The sequence below is a fragment of the Brachypodium distachyon genome, chromosome 2 (genome assembly GCF_000005505.3).
Source record: "Brachypodium distachyon strain Bd21 chromosome 2, Brachypodium_distachyon_v3.0, whole genome shotgun sequence".
In the NCBI taxonomy this organism is placed as follows: domain Eukaryota; kingdom Viridiplantae; phylum Streptophyta; class Magnoliopsida; order Poales; family Poaceae; genus Brachypodium; species Brachypodium distachyon.
The window spans coordinates 58,468,373-58,480,612 of record NC_016132.3 but is presented as its reverse complement, the minus strand read 5'-3'; the positions used below and the strand labels follow the sequence as shown (position 1 = coordinate 58,480,612).

The 12,240-nt window shown below is 42.0% G+C and overlaps 3 protein-coding genes across 3 annotated transcripts; 2 read left to right on the top strand and 1 right to left on the bottom strand.

Moving 5' to 3' along the window:
* Positions 1–367: 367 nt before the first annotated feature.
* LOC104581294 (dynein assembly factor 1, axonemal homolog) lies at positions 368–2,359 on the bottom strand. The gene is given in 9 exon segments (XM_014898685.1): positions 368–408; positions 411–753; positions 755–1,024; positions 1,098–1,178; positions 1,260–1,346; positions 1,445–1,540; positions 1,637–1,737; positions 2,041–2,097; positions 2,329–2,359. Coding segments are annotated over 9 exon segments (1,107 nt in total).
* A 508-nt stretch (positions 2,360–2,867) lies between these two features.
* On the top strand, positions 2,868–4,357 carry LOC100828070 (vacuolar protein sorting-associated protein 55 homolog). Its single transcript, XM_010234549.3, has 5 exons — positions 2,868–2,976; positions 3,056–3,107; positions 3,537–3,576; positions 3,656–3,740; positions 3,868–4,357. Exons 2-5 carry the CDS (start codon positions 3,075–3,077, stop codon positions 4,049–4,051), a joined length of 342 nt encoding a protein of 113 aa, XP_010232851.1. The 5' UTR covers positions 2,868–2,976; positions 3,056–3,074; the 3' UTR covers positions 4,052–4,357.
* Positions 4,358–7,129: 2,772 nt separating this feature from the next.
* LOC100833791 (DNA-directed RNA polymerase V subunit 1) lies at positions 7,130–11,904 on the top strand. The gene is made up of 6 exons (XM_024458883.1): positions 7,130–8,726; positions 8,814–8,816; positions 10,177–10,347; positions 10,467–10,640; positions 10,731–10,874; positions 10,969–11,904. The coding sequence occupies exons 1-6, from the start codon at positions 7,143–7,145 to the stop codon at positions 11,815–11,817; spliced, it is 2,925 nt and encodes a 974-aa protein (XP_024314651.1). The 5' UTR covers positions 7,130–7,142; the 3' UTR covers positions 11,818–11,904.
* Positions 11,905–12,240: the final 336 nt, after the last annotated feature.

Genomic DNA, 12,240 nt, shown 5'->3' with positions numbered 1-12,240 from the left:
GTTTGCGAGAGATATTTTTTGAGAACCGCTCGCTCGGGAGCGTACCAGTAGTAATTGAGCTGGGCCTGGGCCGGAATGGCGGCCCATTAACATGATGCGAATGTAAGGAGTGTTGTGGGCTCTATACATGGCCGTACTTTTGGTTTGTTTTATCTTTTTGCGGGAAGGCGTACTTTTGTTGTTCACGACGCTAAAAAGAATCGTGCTAAAAAAGCGACGTTAAAAAGTCTCGAAATTTGCATCCCTAGCTTAGCAGCACGTCTGATGATCTCAGGTGCCAAAAACTGTTGAAAGAAACAAGAGCCTACAACATAATTCTAGCAACCAGGCATCACCAGTTATCAAGCTCACCAGTCACTACGCACTGCTAATCCATTCCTGACAGTCCACCCGCACCGACCTCAGGCAAGAGCATAACAGCTTGAGATCCGAAGCGTCAAGAACTGTGCCTTTGGACTTCTTCCTCTTCTTGGTGTGATCGATTACCAGGCCTCCGACAAATTTCCTATCCTGAGCAGTTCCCTGGATTTTGTCCTTCAACTCTGGGTCTGCACCGCCACCCTCTCTCGAAAACATCAATTCTGCAAATGAAACTTCAGTGTCATCGATTCCATCCATGTCTTTATCTTCTTTGACGGAAGATTTCTTCCTCTTGGCCTTTCTGTCAGCATCATCGAGAGAGGGTGTATGATCCTTGCTTTTCAGTTTGCTGCTCTTGCCCTGCTCCATGTCCATGACTACCTTATCTTTTTTTCTTTTTCTTACCATCTAATTGTCCAGATTTGATTGGGGAAGCCATGGTGACATCTGGGCGAGTATTTTGGGCTGTAGGTTCTTCAGAGCCCTTCACTTGTTTTGACTGTTTTGTTTTATCCTTCTTTTTTGTATTAGGCTCAATGGTATCATGATCAGGCATATCCCCATCCTTGTCCCGCATACTGTCTTTCCTAGAGTTCTCATTCTGGGAGCTGGCTTCTATGGGCTTTCCGTTGAATATGCGCAAAGTAGGTACAGTTTTCATAACCTAAGAGAAGAAAACATTCAGAGTTGCTCAAGAATTACATTCAGAGTTGCTCAAGAAAATCCAGGTAAATCACCTTTTTGACTAGGCTGTCTTTCTCAGCAATAGGATTTCCCTGCAAATTTAGGTTCCTCAAGAAGCGTAGTTCTGCAAGGACCTACAACAAAACAAATCATTGAAACAGTCTAAGGAAATCACGTTGTTAAAAATGTGTAGGAAAACTAAATCAGATACAAACCTTCAAATCTGATACCCTCTCAATTAAGTTATTTCCCAAATCAAGGTTCAAGATTTTGACATTTTTGGCCAAGTCAGATGGAATCTTCTGCAAATCATAGTTCAAATAAGGACAAGTTAACATGTACCGATAGCAAACAGTGTGCAAGAAGGACAACAAAATAAAATTTCTCCATGTGTCCGTACACTGATCTTGTTGTGAGCAAGCCTAAGTTCCTTCAATTCCACACATGCAACAAGAGAAGATCCAATATCTTCTATTTGACAGTGAGACATGGATAGCTGAAGGGCATGGTAAAATAACCGTTAGAAATGCTACACAATTAAACCACCAGAATTTATGTTATACTTTATGTAGAACAAAGACAGAACAAACACCTTTTTCAAAGATTTCGCATTGACCAAAGAATCACCAATAGTACCAACTGGATTCTTAGAGAGAAGTGTGGCAGAGCAAACATTCACAATTAAGTAATTAACTAGTTCAGGGAGAGATAAAGCAATGTGAATATCTTATACAGAAATTAGCTAATATTTACCACGGTAAATTTCTTTTAGTTCCAATATGAAAACTGCATAGAGTTATTTATAGATTGATGAGGTTGGTACTTCTAGTTTCTCAAAATTACTCTTCACTACAACAGCCAGTGAACCTTTTGTTTCTTCATATTATCAGCGCGGGTAAAACTGAAATTATGCAGTGTGCTTCACGAGAGTAAAGGGATCCAGTCCAGCAGTCCATTCTATTTGCACAAAAATGAGTGCTATATTAAAATGCATACCAAGAGTATTCAACTGATGATGGCGATCAAGCTTGCAGATTGCAGAAATGTTGTTATCTGCATGAAAAATTTCCAATACCCCACAATTATTAAATCAAGCTACAAGCAGTGAAAGAGAAGTACTCCCTCCGAAGTTGTATGTACTAAACCTGAGACACTTATTATGGATCGGAGGGAGTAGTTGACAAATCATGAACATTGCAAGGATGGTAGAGCTGGAAATTTTGCCTGCCACTTGTGGATTACTTATTGTCTAGACACTAGACACAAGACTAAGCTTAGCTACACCTAGGATCGCGTTGATGCTGCCCTTGAGCATGTAAGTAGGCTGGATGTGAAGAGCGGGCTAGAGCAATTTTGTTTGGAGTTCTAGGATACGAAATTGTCGTATGTGCAATTAGTTTAGGCTAGAGTTTACTGCGCAAATATGTAATGCGCAGCTTATAAATCAGTTTGAGATGTATGCGTATGAATAAGTTTGAGGGATAGATGTCCTTTCTTTGAAATTTCTGTTGCAGCCATACATACGGAGGATACACGAGTTTGCTTAGCGAAAAAAAACAAAGAACTCCACTAATTATGGATAGACGATTCCTAGCACTTGAAATCCTGAGACAACTCATATATTTTGTTTGATGTCTACCTCATGTGTAATGAGGAACTATAAGCCCTTATAATTGTTTGTCTAAAATAGCAAGAAACGGGTTCCACTAAATATGAAATACAGTTCAGTTTATCCGTTTTTTTTGTAAATTAATGTTCTGTACTGAACAGTTAGCCTTCTGCTGATACACTTGTGCTCTGAGTATTTTGTAATATCTATCTTTGTTCTTCTGCCAATTGTTTCAAGTGATTGACTAACTTTTATGTCCCTTTGCTTTCGTCCTTTGTGCTGGATGATGCTGTCAACTTAATCTTGTTGTGTGTTTCGACAGTGTAAGTTCATTATTCAAATGTTCTCTAACTATTGTTTTACATTTGACAATGTCCCATCTAATTAATTTCTCTGTTATAGGCTCGCTGGACTTGCGTGTATGTTCTCCACGAGCATTCTCTTGCAAATCTTGGTAATTTATGCTCACTTGTTTAAAGCTCTTCTTAACCTCTTCTAAGAACTGGATTAGGTTTCTGAAAGCCTATACAGTGGTATCTAGTGCCTCACTATCTGTTTCGGTCACTTTGAGGTCTGAGAATCTGATAGTTTGGTTTCACATTCTGTTTCTACAATTCATTCATGCCTGTTAGTCCATTGTGTAATTGTGCCAAAAGAGGCATGTAATGTATATATAACAGGTGCGGTAATGTTATAGCGCTTCATACTTGCTGGTCAGGGTTACTGTAGAAGCATCATATTCAATTTGGTGCCACACATGATAGAAAAAAACATTTCATACTCAATGCACACAAAGATTGCATAAGATTGTTTTGCTTTTGTTATTTGACTGAATTGTTACTTCTGGTTTCTCTGATTCTTATTAGTTATTTTCATGGTGTAGGCATGTGCTTTGTACAACAATTGGTGGCCTATGTTAGCAGGTATGTTAGTTTAATATCCTCAATCAGTGTGAGCAAGTCTCTGTCGCCTTCTGCTGATGTTCTTATACTTCTGCTGCAGCACTCATGTATATCCTCGTTCCAATGCCATGCCTATTCTTTGGTGATGGATCCACACGGTTCTTGACTACTGGAGAGGGTGGAGCGTAAGTTATAAGTTTGATGCCGTCCTTTCCTTCCATGTAGTAAAATGTAACATACATATTGGAGTGGCATACAGAATTAATAGATACACATAATAGTTATAATCAGGCAGGGCATCTCTTTTTTCAGGTGGATCAATGCTGCAAAGTTTCTGACCGGAGCGTCTGCCATGGGCAGCCTCGCTATCCCAGCAATCCTGAGGCATGCTGGCCTGATCGAGACCGGGGCCATGTTCATCGAGTTCACGTCCTTCTTCATTCTTGTGTGCACGGTGATGTGCTTCCACAGGGCTACCCTGGACGAAGATTGGTGAAAGGTGCAAGACAGCCAAGGAGTACCCAAGAAGAAGAGCAGTGCCGGTGTCGCTTCGCCTTCTCTCTTGACACCTGAAAAGAATTCCCTTGGTGGGAGCTAACATGGAACTGTGTACAAAGAAGCATGTTTCAAGTGCATGACTACTATATGGAGTATAAATGTAGTTAAGATCCTGCAGTCAAGTGGCAATGCCATTATTTTACTTCCACTTCTTCATGTCAAGTTTTTCTGTGTGTTATCCATGGCGAACTGCCGTTGTAAAACATGACCTGGTGCACTGATTGACACCGTTTTTATTAGGTTGGTCGTCACTTCTATATATTTTCTGGATTCATATTTGCATTTGCACTTTGGTGGTGAAGTCGTTGTGCCAAATTCAAAATTCAGTTGCGAGTAGTGTTTTCGGCTACTATTCACGACTGAATTTGGGGTTACAATTTTATAGCATCATAGTGTTAGAAATGCCAATCTACTGGGTCTTTTACGGCAGATATTTTATTCTTCTTGACTAGGCCTGAGTTTATGTTCTAATTGTGTGTTTACAATTAGTAGCTCAACAAAGACAGTTTGGCCGAGTGGTCTAAGGCGCCAGATTTAGGCTCTGGTCCGAAAGGGTGATCAGAGATTAGAGGGGACAATGGTGATCTCTCTCTCAAAAAAAACAAACTAGCGACGTGTATGCTGCATGTATCAATGAAACGTGTGTGAGTACCACACACTGTTTGTTTTAACAAGTGTTCAGTAAATTGAAGCATCAACAAAGGATCGGTATACACCACTGCAAACATCTGTCGCTTCACATATCACATTTCACTGCTGTCAAAAGAAAAAAAAAAGCTCTCCTCTCCCACTCAACTCTTCACCTTCTCCCACTCAACTTGAACCCTCTTCTTCTTCTTCTTCTTCTTCTTCACCGTCTCAGGAATCAAAGCTCACACACTTAGTCTCCATGCCAAATCAACTGCAGCTACCTTGATAACCTACCTATTGCAATCGATAGCAGCTAGTCTGGTCTCTGGTGGCGTCCCAAATGGAGGAGGAGAAGGAGGACGGGTGTTCTAACCCAGCTCACCATTTCATCCCGGAAGGACGCATCACGGGGATCAAGCTCGGCGTCGCCTCCAACGACGAGATCGTAATTACTTGATCAATTAATCATAACCTTCTTCTCCTCCATGTCAATCGATCAATCTTCTCTTGATGATTCTCGGCGGGATGCAATGCAGGTGAAGGCGCAGCCATTGAATGACAAGTTGCCATGGAAGAAGGACTTGGGCTCAGGCAAGGAGGAGAAGCCGCTGCCGGTCGGGAAGCTCATGCACCCGAGCCAGCTGCTGGGGAACGCCTCGCTAGGCCTTCCGTTGCAGTTCGGCGGGTGTGACTCCTGCGGCGCGACCAACATCGAGGAATGCGAAGGTACCTACAAATGAAGATCTTTCATTGGCTTTTGATGAACACAACGCTGCTAGTACTTAACAAATCTGAAACCATATGAAGCGAACATGAATGCGTAATTAGAGCCGAATTCCTTGGTCAGCTAGTTCTAGTGTGTTCCAGTCCAGGCAAAGTTTCGGAACCGTATTGAACGAACTGAAATTTCCCGAGGTTTAACTCTGGAACTGACTAAACTACACTGCGCCTAAGCTTTCAGAAATGCTGAAAGGACTTACTTGGCTGTGATGTTGGACTGCAAGCTTTGCATGGATATTTATCAATCAGAGATAGTGCCCCTTCCCTTATGCGTTGTATCTTCTTTCCTGACGATCATTTTTTTTTATGGCTGGGACCAAGGTCATTTTGGGTTCATCGAGCTGCCCACACCCATCTACCACCCGAGCCATGTCACCGAGCTCAGGAAGATGCTCAACATGTGCTTCAGCTGCCTCCAGTTCAAGACCTGCAAGGTACCGCCGGAAACTGAATCCTGCACAAGCAGCACTCTGATCAGTTTCTTCTGAAAAAAAATAATAGTACTTCAGAAACTATTAACCCGGAATTCCTCTGCTCTGAAACTCAAACAGAAGAGCACCGGAAAGGAGAGAGACTTCACCTCATGTTCACACTGTCAGGTAAATTAAGTGACATGAACTTGATCGGTCGTTGATGTCTCCTTCAGGGTTGTGCCTCTGAATGGCTGGTGTAGCTAAATAATAATGATGTGTTTTCATATGCAGCTAGCATTAATATAAAAACATTCTGGAGGTCCTGTGATGATTTTTGCATTCCTCTTCTTTCAGGATCTCCCACCACTTCGTGTTGCAGAAGTCAAGAAACCCAATGGAGCCCTTAGCTTGGAACTGAGAGCGCCATGCAAGAAAGAACTGGAAGAGGGATTTTGGAGCTTCCTTGATCAATTTGGCTTTCGCACAAAGGGAAGCTCTCACAGCCGCTGCCTACTTCCAAAAGAGGTACTCTTACTACACAAATCCTTATTCCTGTTGCAAAAGCCACCATGCAAGAGGGGAGGATACGGAGTACAAAATTTAAGAAATTTCTTGCTGTACTTTTGCATTAGAAATGGTTACAAGGATATAAACTAAGAAATACTTCAAGAACAGGGATTAAAGATACTCACATGTTCTTCTTCTGTTCCTTAGGTTCAGAACATACTGATAAAGATCTCTGGAAGAACAAGAAGGCAGCTTGCTGTTAGGGGGTATATTCCTCAGGATGGATTTGTGATGAGCTATCTCTCTGTTCTACCAAACTGCCTCCGTTCATTCAATGGTCTAGATGATGAAAATCATCTGCTCTTATGTAAGTACCTCGTCAGAAAGTACTTCCTGGTCGCATCACAAGTTCCTTCGCCACACCCTTTTCGGTGCATAACTACTACTGATTTCTCCTTCCTATTTTAGGATACCTCAACAAACTTGTTAAGGAAAGTCCTACGCAAGGTACATGATATCAACAGCTCAAGGGTTGGCTCTCCAACCTTTCAAGCACACGAGGTGGATGCAGAAGATCTTCAGGTAGCTATTGCTGACTACATCAAGCTTACAGGGACAACAAAGGTATCTAGTTAATCTGCCAATGAAGCATATACAACCTACTTGGTCAAAATCATATGTTCACAATGTGGCGCCATCATGTATCTTTTGAAGGGTCCTCAAGCTGGCACCTTTACCAGTCAGCCTGCAGCAAAACAATGGCAGCAAAAGATGAAGTCACTCTTCATCAGTAAGAGCTCAAGCTTCTCATGCCGTGGCGTGATTACTGGTGACCCATACATTCCTGTCAATGTAGTAGGAGTGCCTGATGAAGTAGCAAGAAGAATGTCAGTACAAGAGCGTGTCACAGACCACAACATCGCTTGGCTGCAAGGCATGATGGATAAAGGACTGTGCCTGACATATGAAGATGCTAATTCCCTCACATACTCCTTGGATGTGGGGAAAGCGAATAAGAAACAGACCATATTGAAGGTTGGTGAAACTGTCAGCAGAAGAACTCTAGATGGAGATATCGTATTTATCAACAGACCACCAAGTACTGACAAGCACTCGGTCCAAGCAATGTATGTCCATGTACACACTGATCACACCATCAAGATCAATCCGCTCATTTGTGGCCCACTTGGAGCAGATTTCGACGGTGACTGTGTCCACATCTTCTTCACACGGTCATTTTCAGCAAGGGCTGAAGCTACAGAGCTCTTCGCTGTGGAGAAGCAGCTTCTGTGCTCCCACAACGGGAAGTTCAATTTTCAGCTTAAGAATGATTGCTTACTAGCTGTAAAGAAAATTTCTGATGGAAAGTATTCCAGAAGGGAGGCCAGCCAACTTAGAAATGCAATGTTCGCGGCAGGAATGACTCCCCAGAAGAAACTACCAGACGTACCGAACTGGACTTTCAGTCAGATTCTAGAGACGTTACTGCCAGAGGAAGCCAACGGGCTAGTCAGAGACTTGGTTACTGGCACTGTCACAATCTCATCAGTTCTATCTATGAAGAATCCAAGGGAGGCCATAGAATTTCTGAATCTTCTGCAGCCCCTACTAATGGAATCACTATTTGCTGATGGTTTCAGCATGAGCCTGACAGACTTCAATGTCCAAAATCCAATACTGAAGACAACTCAGAACAGGTCACTTGAGCTCGACAAGTTCCGAAATCCAATTGTGGACTTCATTGCTTCTTTTTCTGACCTTCGTTTTCTGGTTGATCCACAAAGTGATTCTGCCATGAACAAAGTAGTGGAGCAGATTGGTTTCTTGGGTCGTCAGCTTCAGTGCAATGGAAGACTGTACTCTAGAAGCTTAGTGGAGGATTGCTTATCCAACCGTCCCAGCAGCACTAATGATTGCCACCCTTTGGAGGCACATGGTTTTGTTAGGAGCTCATTTTACCATGGACTGAACCCATATGAGGACCTACTCCATTCAATATCTGTAAGGGAGAAGATAATACGCGCATCTAAAGGACTTGTGGAGCCAGGCAGTCTTTTCAAGAACCTGATGGCAATACTCCGAGATGTCGTAGCATGCTATGATGGAACCATAAGATATTCGTGTGGAAATTCAGTTGTCAAGTTTGACTCGCCAAATTCATCAAGTTCTGTGATACCAGGAGATCCTGTTGGTATCTTGGCTGCCACTGCAGTTGCAAATGCTGCGTACAAGGCAGTGTTAGATCCAAATCAGAACAACATGACCTCATGGGACTCAATGAAGGTGCGAGGCTCATTTAATCAGTTCCATCTAAGACTTCACAGTTCATATGTTGGGTGTAATTTTGACTTCTGTTTGTTACTTTTACAGGAAGTACTGCTTACCAGGGCTAGCTCCAGAACTCATGAAAATGACCGAAAAATAATTTTGTATGTCAGTGAGTGCTGTTGTGGGAAACAGTTTTGCATGGAAAGAGCAGCACTCGCAATACAAGCCTGCTTGAAGAGGATCAAAATAGAAGATTGTGCTACTGAGTTCTCAATCCAGTATGTACCATTCATGATTTTCAGATTATTTTGATACTATAATGCTACGCTCTAAGTTAAATCCTATTATTAGTAACTATGCATTTCAGCATTCATTCCATGTGATTCAAAAACCTGAAAAAAAGAAGCAATCTATTGGTTTCTTGAATGCTTTAAACTAGCCTATTATTGAACTTCGATCAGTCTAATTCAGCTTTACACTGCATTATATGGTTAGAAGGCAGAACCAATTGACAAGTAACTACTTAGACATTTCGATGTATATTCTACTAGGCTCAGAGGCATTGTCTTGTTTCAGGTATCAGAAGCAAACAATCCAAGCAACACATTGTCTTGTTGGCCATATTCACCTTGACAAGGTCTTTTCTCCTACTTCTAAAATTGTCTATGTTGTTTCAGCATTATCCTCACGATTATATGTTCAAGAAATGCATCTTGTCACTTACAGAAGAAACTGAACGAGACGAATGTAAGTGTAGAAGAAATTCTTCAGAAATGCCGGAAAACTATTTATAAAAGTGGAAAGAAAAAGGGACAGTTGAATCAACTTTTGAAGAGAATTGAGCTGATTTCAAGGTACAAACCTTTTGTGATTTTAACCCTCAAATAGTGTGAGACTTTTTTTCTGATTCTTCTGAAAGAATATTCCTATATTTAGATTTTAGTGGATCTAAATCTTAGTGGATCAAGACTTACGTTGAATATGTTTTTCATTGGGTAATTTATGCATTAGGGACTTCCCACCATGCTATATTGCGAAAATCAAGCATGAATTTCAAATGATTTATGCTATAACTTCTGAACATAATCTGGCATCACTTATTTGCAGCGAGTGTTTGTGCTACCAAGATGGAGATTATAAGAAACCTTTTCAGGTCTCCTGCTTGCAGTTTTTCCTAACTGAAAGTGTCACGACACAAATACTTGAACCTTCCACACGATTTGTCCACTTGATGGTCAATACCATTTCTCCTATAGTCTTGGACACAATTATTAAAGGTAAAACAATACTTCACATTCATACCTAGGTGCCATGCATATAGAAAATCCAGATGAATATGCTTTTATTTATGGCTTATGCAATTTTGCTTACCAAAGAGACATTCCTGCACCTTCTCCCACGTGATCCTCGAGTCCAGGAGGCCAACATAACATGGGTTTAACCACAAGCTACATGTTGGGTCCAGAAGCCCGATGCTGAACAGAAGGGTGAATTGGCATTGGAAATCATAGTAGAAAAAGCCTCAATTGGAGAGAATGGTGATGCCTGGGGAACAGCAATGGACGCATGCATCCCTGTGATGGATCTGATCGACACTTCCAGGTCTGTCCCTTACAGCATCCAACAAGTTCGGCAAGTGCATGGAATTTCGGGCGCCTTCGGTCGAGTCACACAGGTCCAGCATTACCTTGCCATAATTCAAATCAAGTGTAGCTTCTATTGAAGCGTTACTCATGTTTTCGATCATCCTTGCAGCACCTTTCCAAGGCAGTTGGAATGATAACAAAATCAGTTTTTGAGGAGCACCTGACAACTGTTGCAAGCAGCATGACCTGCACTGGTAACTTGCACGGTTTCAACATCTATGGTTACAAGGCCACATTCAAGTCCCTTAAGGTTCAGGCACCCTTTATGAAAGCTACACTCTCTGTAAGTCCTCACTTCCCTTTCCTTTTGACCTCCCAATTTTGATATGTCAAGTGTCAGCCATGATTCAAAAATGAGAATAACGTGTCACAGAGACCAATCCAATGCTTTGAGGAGGGTGCTGGGAAGTTCTACTCTGATCAGCTGGATACTGTGGTGTCCACCTGCTCTTGGGGCAAGCGTGCACCAATTGGAACTGGTTCAGCCTTCGAAATCCAATTGAATGATGGGAAACTGGTATGGCAACCATTAAACTTGCCTATGTGTCACTCTCTTATCCATGCAAAACATATATTCTCCCCTCTGCTCTGAACTTCTCGATCTTTTACAGTCAGCGGGAAATGGGAACCTCGGTGGGTATAACTTATATGAATTCCTCGCAGCAGTAGAAACAACAGGAGTCACTGAAGACTTGGCAATTGTCCCCCATGATTCCTGCTTGTATGATGTTGACAACCTTCAACAGGATGAACTTGAAGAGGATGAGATGTTATGTATGGGAGGAAACACTCCAATCTCTTGGACAGACAAACCAAAAGCTGATTTTCTGCTGCATGATCTTCAGGGTAGGAGAACTGGACGAGAACAAAATACAAGGCAAACTAATAATAACTGGAGCTCAGTTGGAAACTGGCAAACTTATCAGAGAAGGCAACCTAAGAGTAGCTGGAGCTCAGATTCAACACAGCAAGATGGTAATCAGAATTGGAACAACACTGGAGCAAATTTTACAGGACCGCAAAGTTTTGCCATTACAGAAGCATCTAGCGATGGTGGATGGAACAGGAAGACTGGTAATCTTGGTCGAGGTGGTGGTAGAGGAGCAGTCTGGAACTCAGAGGGACCACGACATGGAGGTAGTAACAGCAGGTGGAAAGCCCAGAGAGCAAATACCACAGATGCACCGAACTTTGCCTTTTCAGGACCGTCTAACTCTGGTGGATGGAACACGAATCCTGGTAATCTTGGTCCAGGTTGTGGTAGAGGAGCAGCATGGAAATCAAATGGATCACGTCGTGGAGGTAGCAACAGTAAGAAAGGGAAAGGCCAGAAGAACAGCAGTGCTGGACAAGGAGTTCGTGCTAATTTTACTCTGGTGGAGCAGCAGATACACGCTCAAATCGATCCCATCATGAAAGAAGTACAGAGGGTAATCCGTGAATCAAGGTATAGTTTCTAGCTCAACGCAACTAAAAAAAAGTACAAGTACTGAAAACTAGCTACAATTCTACAGGGACTAAGCTGGTAGATAGTTGATAAGATGAAAGATGGGTTTAAGTTTAAATATCACAAAGTCTAAGTAACTACAATGATTGAAAAAATGCACCTGCTCTTGTAGACACCGCTCCTCTTGTGTTTGTATCCCTTGCTACAGTCCATCTCTTTCAATATTTTGCAGGGATGGTGTGAAACTTTGTGAAGACGATGAGAAATTCATCGTCAAAAATATTCTTGAGTACCACCCAGAGAAGGAAAAGAAGATGGCAGGACGGGACAATTACATAATGGTAAACAGCTTGCCTTTTTGTCTTCTGATGCATCAGAGGAACCAAAATGGGAATGTCATGAGAACTCTTTCCCTGATTGCAGGTTGCTAGGCATC